Genomic DNA, 12,224 nt, shown 5'->3' on the forward strand with positions numbered 1-12,224 from the left:
AAACCCCGAAAAGTTAAACAGGTTAGAGCTCTTCAGCTTGGAGAAAAGACAACAGAGAGTGGATATGATAGAAGTTTATAAAATCATGATTGGAATGGAACAGGTTTTCTTATATATTCAAACAGTACGAGGAGAAAGGGGTAATCCAAGAAATTAACTTGTAGATTTAAAACAAATTGGACAAAGTGGGGGTTTTCCCCCTCCACTGAATGAACAATCAATCAGTCAGAGGATATGGACAAAGGGCTCCTTTTATTAAGCTATGCTAGTGGTTTAAATTGCCATGCGAGCTAGACGCTAACGCCACCATTGAGCGGGCGCTAATTGGGAGCGAGCACTAAAAACGCTAGTGCAGCTTAGTAAAAGGAGCCCAAAGTTTTTAGAATAGCTGGACTTAAAAGAGGTTTAGCCATACTCCTAGCAAAAAGTCCATGATAGTTACTAGTCAGATTTGAGAGAGCCACATTTAATTGCTAGGAGCAAGCAGTGAGGAATAAATCTATTCTTTGGGACATGACTGATATTTTCTAATGACCTGGACTAACTGCTACCAGAGATAGGATACTACATTTTCTGTTCTTAGGTATCCTTTGAGTTTATCCTTCCTTATAACTGTGGATAAAATATTGTGTTATTTAATCAGTGTTATTAAATTTATTAAAATATATTTATTTGATGTTCTTAATGTTATTGCCAGTAAAACATAATCATAGGTTGCAAAGAAATTAATGAATTTTGTTGTAATATTTGTACCTAAGTTCTATTAAAATTCATTCTTAATATAGTTATTAGGGTCAACGACATAATGCTGACATGAAATTACTCTCCTGGGAGCAAATTAGTTTTCTCCATAGGACATAAAGCTCTTCAAATCCAATCTGCTGTAAAAGCTTGCACGAAAAATCAATATAGTTTTCTCAGACCAAACAAGTTTTTGCACAGCGATACTATTATGGTCAACTGAGGATTTCTGAATTTTTAAAGCGCTCAGGTTTTGCTGGATTTAACACAGAGTTTTTCTGATGTTAAATTATAGCCTTTGTTTACAGACATTTTGTCAAACTCTAGTCCCTACTATTCATGGAATGTATTTGCATGCTGTGGGTACAATTTACATAGGCCCCCTTGTATCAAGCTGTAAGGTTTTTTTAAAAAAAATTGCAGACTGCTGCGGTAAAAGCTTCAATGCTCATAGAATTCTTATGAGTGTCGGAGCTTTTACCCCAGTGATCGGCGATAAAAACCCTAATGCGGCTTGATAAAAGGGGCCATAGTTTGCTAACCTTAAAAACCAGACTGCACTGTGGAGCCACAGCATTCAAAATGAGAATTTATACTGCAGTGGAAAGTTTTCATACAGGGATTAAAACACCAAAGCTGTACTAAGTTTGGAACTTGGAACAACATTGCAGGTGAACTTTCAAATATTGGAGTGAACTTTCTGAACTTATATTTATCTATTTGTTCATTCAATTTTCTATACCATTCTCCCAGAGGAGCTCAGGGCGGTTTTCATGAATTTATTCAGATACTCAAGCATTTTCCCCCGTCTGTCCTGGTGGGCTCACAATCTATCTAATGTACCTGGGGCAATGGGGGGATGAAGTGACTTGCCCAGGGTCACAAGGAGCAGCGTAGGTTTGAACCTACCACCTCAGGGTGCTGAGGCCTTAGCTTTAACCAATGCGACACACTCTCACCCAAAGGTTCTGTGACAAAATGATACCTATTTTTACCTGACCCGCAGGTAGGAGTTTGGGCAGAGTGTGGGTAGAGTAATGAAGTATGTATTTTGTTTGTAAATTACATTCCTAAGAAGGTGTAAATATATGCACGCATATTTAGGTGTGATTGTGGCAGGTTTTGTGAGGATGTTATGTGAGGAGGTTTTGTGAGGACCGACCCTTTGGGGATTATTTTAGAATCATCTCCATGTGTAAATGACATTTTCAGAAAGCCACTATTTCCATGTGGAGATCGTCACCATGCAAAGATTTCAAGGGGGTGTGGTTTGAGCTTGTTCTAGATTCTTTTTCCTATTTTGTGAGGGCCAAAAATCTGCATATGTACGTCCCATTTTATAAATGGAATACATATTCATAGGAAACAATTACCCCAGCTCAAAAGCATGCATAGAATGTTAAAAAGGGCTCGTTTCAGCCACAGCTTTACATGAGGGCTTAATCCATTATTTATTTATTTCCTTCTCCAGTATGAAGAAAAAATGAAAATTGCAGCCTCACTATTCATTTAGCTGCACTTACAGCTACATGTGGGCACATCATCACTAGGGGACCTGTTTATAAAGTTTTTCTCTCAATATGCAAATTTAAAAAAGCATTAACACCTGGATCACTGACTTAATGATATTTTATTGATTGGCACAAGCATTTGCAAAGCAAGAGAATGAAATATATCATTCTTTTTAGATATCTCCACATAAACTGGTCTAAAGTAACAGACAGAAAATTCACTGAACCCAGTCCTGACTCTGGCCATTTTCAGCTCTATCCAACCTTTTCCTTTAACCACCAGCACAAACCCCCCCCTCCCCCCCAAAAAAAAATCCCAAGTCTATCTCCTATCAGTATCATTCATAGTATTTTTCAATCTACAGCATTTTGGAAACAAAGATAGCACTGGTTGAAGATAAACCACTTTCTTTCTATAGCTGGAAGGAAGCCAGATGAATGGGATAATCTTGATAGTCTGGGAGAAAGGAAAATGAAGAGGACAGTTGGACATGACTGGGGAAGCAGGCTAGGTCCTATCAAAGGGGCAGATGGCCCATAGTTTTATAAGAAAGGCAATGGGGACCACTAGGCGGTCTGGAGATGGGAGGGTTGGTTTTGGGCAAAGATCAAGATGCTCGGAATTATTTTAAAAAAAGGGATGGTTAACAAGACTAAGAATGTCAGAATGCCCCTGTATCGCTCCATGATGCGACCTCATCTGGAGTATTGTATCCAATTCTGGTCTCCTTATCTCAAGAAAGATATAGCGGCATTGGAAAAGGTTCAAAGAAGAGCAACCAAGATGATAAAGGGGATGGAACTACTCTCGTATGAGGAAAGACTAAAATGGTTAGGACTCTTCAGCTTGGAAAAAGTTGGCTGAGGGGAGATATGATTGAAGTCTACAAAATCCTGAATGGAGTAGAACGGGTACAAGTGGATCGATTTTTCGCTCCGTTAAAAATTACAAAGACTAGGGGACACTTGATGAAGTTACACGGAAATACTTTTAAAACCAATAGGAGAAAATTTTTTTCACTCGGGGAATAGTTAAGCTCTGGAACACATTGCCAGAGGTTGTGGTAAGAGCGGATAACATGGCTGGTTTTAAGAAAGGTTTGGGCAAGTTCCTGGAGGGAAGTTCGTAGTCTGTTATTGAGCAAGACATAGGGGAAGCCACTGCTTGCCCTGAATCAGTAGCATGGAATATTGCTACTCCTTGGGTTTTGACCAGGTATTAGTGACCTAGATTGGCCACTGTGAGAACGGGGTACTAGGCTTGATGGACAATTGGTCTGACCCAGTAAGGCTATTCTTATGTTCTTATTAGAATGGGCCAGTGATCTAAATCACCACACTGCATCCTCTCTGTCGTTATGAGGTAGTAATGTATAAATGATCTAAAAATGCTGTTGCTTGGTGGCTGGCTGGCTTACAATAACAATGTTTGTTTTTAGTATGAAGAGGAGGGAAGGTGGATGGATCTGGTGACCCTGGTTATAAATATTTGCACCAGCCTGATGAAAGAAGGAAAGCTTTAGAAACCTAGCCATGAATATAGTCTAACAAGAGGCACCACCTACAATTTGTTTCCTGACCTTGTTTCTTCTATGTATGCATTTCTACAAAAAAAAATCTACTGTTTGTTCCTTAGATGGAAAGCCATGACCTTGAGGCAGAGAGCATTATGCTAAATATTAGTCATGTTTTCATCATTTCCATGCGGCAATTTTATTATTACTGAAAATAAAGCCCATTAGTGAAACGACATTCTGAGAACTCAAGATTATCAAAAGACTACCAATTACTTTAGAAGTATAACTGCATAAGTTTTCAAGATGTCTCAGTAATAATGATGATAATAATAATAAAACCAAAATGAATACCCATACATAACAAGTTTTTGATCTAGAACCCTTTGAACCCTTAACAAGGTGCATACCGAGGGCCTGATTCTATAAATGGCACCTAACTTGTAGGCGCAGCACCATGTCCTTTATAGAATCATACCTAGTGGTGCCTAAGTGGACTTAGGCACCGGTTTTACCTGGCCTAATTTCCTGGTGCCTTTCCCCAGTTGCCTAGCAAAGAACAATTCAGACTCCTGGTCCAGTCCCGACTCCTGGACTACTGTAATATCCTTTACCTGTCATGTCCTGCCAACATATTAAAACAACTACAAACAGTAGAAAATGCAGTTATCAGACTGATATACTCGCTGAAGAAATATGACTACATTACTTCCGCATTCCAAGACTCACACTGGCTCCCAGTACAAGCACGCATACAATACAAATTCTACTACACCCTAAACAAAGCCCTGAGTGGAGATGGGCCAAGCTATCTAGCCTAATCAGGAACAACACATCCAGACCAAGGAGAACAAATGCACACAAAGCAAAAAACTATATGATGGACTATTAGCAACCCAAGCAGCAAGACTAGACCACCACCTCTCCACTCTGATGACCACATTGCTCAACTACAAAACCTTCAGAAAAGAATTGAAAACAATGTTATTCAAGAAATTTGTTAATTGATCTAACTACCTTCCCCACTCCTCAGATCCTAATGCATTTTCCAACTATCAACCTTGTAATCTCCCTGGGAATGCCCAGGCCAATTCTTTCGTAAACTGCCTAGAACTGAAAGGTATTGGCGGGATAGAAGACACCAATGTAATGTAATGTAAGTCAAACACATCTATTCTCTATCCTTAAACCATGCCTACTTTTTAGGTAGGTATCATTAGGCATCAGAGGGTGCCTTGACTTAAGTGTTGCTAGGCATCGCTTGGATATCTGGGTGCGACCTAAATTGATAATTAAAATAATATTTTTTTTAATGGCATGGTCAAATACCACACCATTTAAACCAATTAAAAACAATTTAGTTTCATACAGAACTAAGTTAAAGCATCACTAGGCATCTGTGATTAGGGCGCTAATCCTAGGTGCCACTTATAGAATAAGGCCCTCAATGCTCATCAGTATCAATCATCATCTTCTTGAAAATATTTTACCTTTTTGTATCCTTTGGGGAAGATGGCAGCTCAGAATCACAACTGACTAGTGTTTCAAAAGGAGTTTTCTTTATGAGCCATTGATTAGCTCCCGGTTTTAGTTTGAGTGATTACATACATATTTGAAGCAGATTGCAGTTTGGAATGATACGTTAATATATATCTTGGGAATTTTTTTCCTCTTTAATATGGACTTTGTGAGGCATAGTGCATATGTTCATTTCATCCCAATGCAGCACATTTTTATGAAACACAAATCATATCAGGCTTTGTCTTTAATAGAGTGTTACTTTTGAATTACCTTTCTTTTCTTCTTTGTTAATCGTAGGGCTCTGCCTTAAATAGAGCCAAAGCTGATAGTTAGCAGTCAATGTTAATCAAAAAATAGTTTTTCTTAATAAAATTCAGTGCAATTATGGATGGATACATTTTGGCTAGTCAGCTCAATAATCAAGTCAAAATTTATCCATTTAGATTTAAGTGTATCGAAAGATGTTTTAGGAGGTGGGGCCAAAATTTATTTATTTAATTAACTCGTTTTCTATCTTGTTCTCCCCAAAGAGCTCAGAACGGGCTGACATACATAATGTACAGTTAACAGGTTACAATTTGCCATAGTTACTGTACAAGTTTTTTTGATACAAGTTTTTATCCTAATTTGACCCATACTAGGGATGTAATACCAATATACATGATACAGATAGCTGTGATATTCAGCTACTATACATTTAGTGGAATTAATACAAATAATTCTATCTTCCAACACTTCAGTTATCCTTTTAAGTTAAGGACTGTGTATTCAGCAGTCCTATGTAATCCAGTAGGGTCAATAAATATAATAAATGGATAATTTATTCATTTTATGTAGCGGCTGTGCCTATTTTTTAAAATCCCTGTTCCTTTTTTGGGGGGAGGAGGGGGGATATACCTTTTAGATATGAATGCAACTCCCTCACCACAAGGAGGGGAGAGGGCTGCCTTTCCAGCTCCTCAGCCCCAATGACTTGGGGTACAGAAGAACCGATATGGAGATTGAACCAAGGTCTTCTACATCACAGCACTGCCACTGAGGCACCAGGCTGGTTCGCATTAAAATGAATTTACTAGTGACCTTTACAATTTATTTTCTTCACTTTGCTGATAGAAGACTGTGAAAAAATGGGTTAATCATGTTAGTCACTGGTGGGATTATCAAATGACAAACTATGTCACACTTGAAAAGCTGAACTTTACCTCTGGTTCTAAGCCAGTCTGAATGCCATAGAAATGTATACACAAGGGTGAACAGTTTGATGGCTGAATTTTGTCAGAACTGACAGCATACTATATCTTTATGCCACTCGACCCTTGAGAAATTTGAATGAGACAATCTTACCTGCCACGCTATCAGGTCTTTTAGTTTTTCAATCTTTTCATGGTCTTCTGGGTTTCTCTGCATGTACTTCTCAGTAAAGAAAGCCTTACAAAAAAAGACAAAAAAATACCATCTGTTCAGAAAACAAGGCCAGCCACACTGTGTTGAACATGTATAGATCATTCTGATCTAAAAACCTTGTTCATTTATGAATGAAAACAGGGATTGTGTGTTGCCACAAACTACCATTGTATTAGCTATTATACAGTTTGTACCAAGAGTTATGGCCATGTTATAACAACATAAGACCATGGCTACTTGCCTACCAAAGACTTGACACTTTTCTACCTGTTTTATTATGTACATTTGGCCAGTAACATTATACTAATCACTACTCCCTCTCCAGCTGAAAATACTTTTCTAGCTGTTAGTCTGGACACAGCTCAAAGAAAACAAAACTATCAGAATAAAATATTTATTTACATAGCTGACATGATCAATACGCACAATTGAGAGAGCGGGGGCTATGCTGAAAGTTGTATGTTAGGGCTTTCTGGAAAAGCTCAGTGCAGGTTACAATTGCTCCCTGATGCATCAAGGAAATTGAATGCACGTGGACTGTGTGCAGAAAACATGCACAAAGGTGGAACAACATATTAGATGCATGAACACACAGGTCTGCGCTAGAGGCAGCTACATTCTGGGTAGCAAAGGGGGCAAAACAACCTTCATTAAGACTTGAAAACTGAATGAACGTGCACGGTTTTCCTTCACTGACAGGCCAAAAGTACTTTAAACTACATTCGATAAAGGTACTTTTTAGCTGGCTCTTTTTATCTAGGTAAATATCCAACGCAATGGGTTCAAGCCAGCTGTGCTCAGCATTTTTTTTCTGTCTGCATTTAAGTTTGTAAACCACCTTGACTTGCTTGTCATGAAAGGCAGTTTACTAAAAATAATAAACCATTATGGATGAGTAGCTTTCTTGTTTAAGATGCCTATGAGTAATTTCCCTTTCTGCTTCTTTGATGCATCTTATCTTAACCCCCTTCCCTCCCCCTTTTGTTTATTCCCTTTCTGCTTCTTTGATGCATCTTATCTTAACCCCCTTCCCTCCCCCTTTTGTTTATTCCCTTTCTTGTCTTCTTTCCTATACAAAATTGTAGTTCAACCTCCTCTCCCCATGTTTGCTAGCCTACCCTATGTTTTGTTTGTAGATCTCTATTATCTCATTTGTTATTTAAAAAAAATAATATATATTTTATTGTACAACGCTTCAAATTTTATGATTAGGGTTTCATCAAAGTTTAATAAAACTATGAAACTATAGCCTAGTGGTTAGAGCAGCTGTTTCAGCTCACTGAGGTTGTGAGTTCAATTCCCACCACAGCTCCTTGTGAAATCTGGGCAAGTCACTTAACATTTCATTGCCCCAGGTACAAAATAAGTGCCTGTCTAAAATATGTATACCATATAGAAAAAGCAGCATACAAGTCCTATATCTCCTTTACCCTCTTTGAATTGTATTGGCATTCAGATTTTCATATACATACATCTGCACTTGTGCTGGAAAGCAATTAACATACTAAGCGATAGCAGGTGAAGAAGACCTTATGGCCCATACAATCTGCACAAGAAATCACCTGCTGGTCCATGTAGGGTTACCATATGGCTCCAGAAAAAGAAAGACAGATTGAGACATCCAGAGTTTTACTTACATTGAAAGCAGTAGAAGTAAGGAGGATAGATTGAGATGCCTGGGTTTTACTTCCGTTGAAAGCAATGGAAGTAAAACCCGGATGTCTCAATCCGTCCTCTTTTTTTCTGGAGCCACATGGTAACCCTAGTCCATATAGTTCTATTTAAATGCAAAGGTCATTTAATTTTGCTTTGATTCCTTGATCTTTCCACAGTATATATGGATTAGAGAATCACACGGTGACAAAATTTGTCCCCATTTCCGTCCCCATGGATAACTGCGGAAAACCATCTCTATGTCATTTTTTAAGGAGAGAGGGTAGAATCAGAGTATGAATGGGCACAACCACTGACCCTCAAACCTTGCATTGAAGAATGCTGGTGTAAAAGGACTGAGGTTGAGATAGACTCTAAAGAATGACACGGGATGGTTTCCCGTGGGGATGAGAACGGTGATCAATTTTATCACTGTGTCATTCTCTAATAAGGATCTTTGTGTTTACCTTTCACATTTTTTAATTTGGTCACTGTTTTTGTCCCCACGACCTGCAAATAATAATATGCAAACCACTGTGATTGTACAACAGACAGCGTATCAAATCCATGACCCTTTAATTCAAGGCATTCACTACCCTCTCCATGAAAAAGTATTTCTTCTTAATCGTAAGCCTACCACCCTGCAATCTCAATTCATGTCCTCTAGTTCCACCATTTTCCCATCTCTGAAAAAGATCTGCTTGCTTATTAATACTTTTTCTGTACATGGAAGGTAACATGGCCCGGGTTCAGAAGTCTGCACGCCAGCAGCACATTTGTCATACTGACATCTCTTAGAAGAGATTTTCCCTTATCTGCTACACTGTATTTTATATTCATTCTGTATTCTACTGTATTGACCAGGGATTGTCTCTTACATGTTTAATATGCAGTGCTGCATATGTCTACGAACAGCGCTACAGATATGATAAGTAGTAGAAGGATTCATTCAAATTTTCAGATTGCCTTTCCAGAACAACTTGTGGTGAAGTTGCAATACATGTTAAAAGGTAGTACTATATTTGAAAAATAATAACTAAGAACGTATTGTAAATGATATTTAGTAGTAGGATTTCATTCATACCACATAAATAGAAACTGCTAACATAACACAAATTGTGTATAAAATGAAAGATACAAAAAACGGAGAAAAACAAACCTCAATTGCAAGCAGCCGGAACTACACAAGTACCCTAAGCTGCTTGCATCATCACTGATTTGTAAAAAAAAACTCCGTACAGATATATGTGCTTAGCTTTCATTCATATGTAACCATATTTATATTTTTTATCTTTTCAATATTCTTTTAACGTAAAATGTGTCAAAAAAGTGAAAGAAATCCCAAACTATCTAAATTCTTAGCGAGGGCAACAGCTCAGCTTCAAAATTTCAAGCGGTTTCAACAAATGTGGAATCCAAAGCGATAATGTCAGATATAAAAGAAGTTACTCATCTGAGGGTGCATATTGAAAAGATAAAAAATATAAATAGGGATAAGAAGCCAGATATGAGAAGAGAAGTTTATCAATGTTAGGCGCAGCCAAAAAAGCAAACAGGATGCTAGGAATTATTAAAAAGGGATGGTTAATAAGATTAAGAATGTTATAATGCCCCTGTATTGTTCCATGGTGCGACCCCATCTGGAGTATTGCATTCAGTTCTGGTCTCCTTATCTCAAGAAAGATATAGCGGCACTAGAAAAGATTCAAAGAAGAGCGACCAAGATGATAAAGGGGATGGACTCTCATATGAGGAAAGACTAAAAAGGTTAGGGCTCTTCAGCTTGGAAAAGAGACAGCTGAGGGGAGATATGATTGAAGTCTACAAAATCCTGAGTGGAGTAGAACGGGTACAAGTGGATCAATTTTTAACTCAATCAAAAAGAGTGGTATACAAAGTATATGAATAGAATAGAATCTCCAGTCTCCTTGATGCTGTGCAGGTGGGGCAGTTCTCGGGAGCAGCTGGGGGGCCTTGAACAGAAGAGAAACGTGGGCTGCCCCATTCACATGAATGCGGGTAGAATAGGCATCTTGAAGAACTGTCCTCCCTCACAGGTACCACCTGGGGAAGCCCACATTTCCTTTCTGCTCAAGGACCCCTGGCAGCTTCCGAGAACTGCCCCAACTGCACAGCAGCGGGAAGGCACAGGCCATGCTCCCAAGAATCAGAAATCAGTGGTGAGAGACAATGTGTGGTACTGGGGTCTCTCAGTGAGATGAGCAATCAATTTGGCCGCATCCAAAATTCCAGCTCAGTACCCCTAGGAGGACATGATTGATTCTAAATCACTTCTCTCTCTGGAGGTATAAGTTGACCCATAGTGACAGTCTCATAGTCAAGATGCCTCTTCTCTGCATTTCTTAAGGTATGTTAGGGCTGAGGGGAGGGACCCTAGGCCACCAGGGGGAGTCTGGGCCTGCCTTTGAGGGGGGGTATGGGTCAGGGTTGCATCTGATTTGGGAGTGGGGATCCGGGGTTCGGGCTTGCTTCAGGGATGGGGTGTCCCACCAGGGCAAGGTTTTATGGGTCAGGGTCCACAGAACCACCAGGCCCTTTTGTGAGTGGATGCGGTAGTGAGGAAGTCATTTGGGGCAGGATGGTCAGACCTAGTATTACCTGCTCTCGGTCATATCAAACTAGCTTTAACGCGAAGTTGAGCTTTTTCATATATAGGCCCTGCTTTGTGGAATTCCTTGTTTGACAAGTTTTTTGATGTCATGTCGTATTTATCTTTTAGGAAACAGTGTTATTTCAGTAACACTACAGAACCGTAGTGTTTAAATAGGGCATCATAAAATATTAAAGGATATTGAACACCAACAAATGGATTTTTATCTGTTGATCTGTTAAAAGTTGGTATTGTTGTAAATGCTGATGCAATTTGTATCATGCTGAATGAAGATATACTTTGTACTTGTATGTTTTTATGTACATCGCTGAATACTTAAGTCAACAGCAATTAATAAGAAAAATAAATCCAATCCAATCCAATTTGCTGCGCTAAACACACCTGACAGGATTTTTTTTATTTGAGCATTGCCATGGGATACTTAATGATTGTACGCTGAAACCATTAGACTAATGGGCGGCACAATAACCCTGGTGCTAACTACCTTTAGTGCCGGCATTAGGTTTTGAGTGGCGGCCTGCCTGTAATCTGAGTTTTTGAGGAACACAGTTCTGCAGCCTCAGAAAATGCAAACATCTTGAAATTTTAATGAGGGCAATGCATGAAACTGCTGGATTTCTTTTTTGCCCGCTGTGAGGAAAACAAAAGCAACACTCAAACGTTTGGGAGAGGAGGGTGTTGGGGCCACCCATGTCTGCCTACCATGGTTGCTCCAGTGAAAAAAGGAATACACACTAAAACCATGTGACTACATCAGAGCAGCAGGGAAACGTAAGAAGAGAAGAATAAAAATGAAGGAAAGTTTTGCTAGGCTTGGAGAAAGTCTGTAAAAGACAATCAAAAAGCTTGTAATGTGGATAGGAGTTCAAATTTATCTCACTATGAACTGTATTGACAGCAACAAATCTAAAAGTCACCATGGCTGGAAAAAAAATGGGGGGGAGGGGTGTCCTTGAAATGGCATTTACGCGTGAATTTTCACACATGCTAAGGAAAGCATGTCCAGGCTTTTTCAAAATACCCTCGGAATCCTTTGGACAACATCACCCACTTGTGTGGTTGATTCATCTTGCTTCACTAGAAGAAAGGGGTTAAAATATTCATCTACAGCAAAATTAAGAACAAATACAGGAAATACTGTATAACATGCCTTTTGTGCTACTGAAAACAAACAGTTCATTTCCTATACAATTTCTGCCAAAGTACTATATGGTTGCACAATACTTTTGCTATTTAAAACTGTAGTAT

The 12,224-nt window shown here is 38.9% G+C and overlaps 1 protein-coding gene across 2 annotated transcripts in view; it reads right to left on the reverse strand.

Moving 5' to 3' along the window:
- DOCK1 (dedicator of cytokinesis 1) overlaps positions 1 to 12,224 on the reverse strand; it is a 926,077-nt gene that overhangs the window by 67,788 nt on the left and 846,065 nt on the right. For both annotated transcript variants that reach the window (XM_033940914.1, XM_033940915.1), the window contains exon 46: positions 6,632 to 6,715. In XM_033940914.1, the coding sequence (XP_033796805.1) occupies positions 6,632 to 6,715 (84 nt within the window). The remainder of the gene's footprint in view (positions 1 to 6,631; positions 6,716 to 12,224) is intronic.

This window comes from Geotrypetes seraphini, chromosome 4 (assembly GCF_902459505.1).
Source record: "Geotrypetes seraphini chromosome 4, aGeoSer1.1, whole genome shotgun sequence".
Taxonomy (NCBI): Eukaryota; Metazoa; Chordata; class Amphibia; order Gymnophiona; family Dermophiidae; genus Geotrypetes; species Geotrypetes seraphini.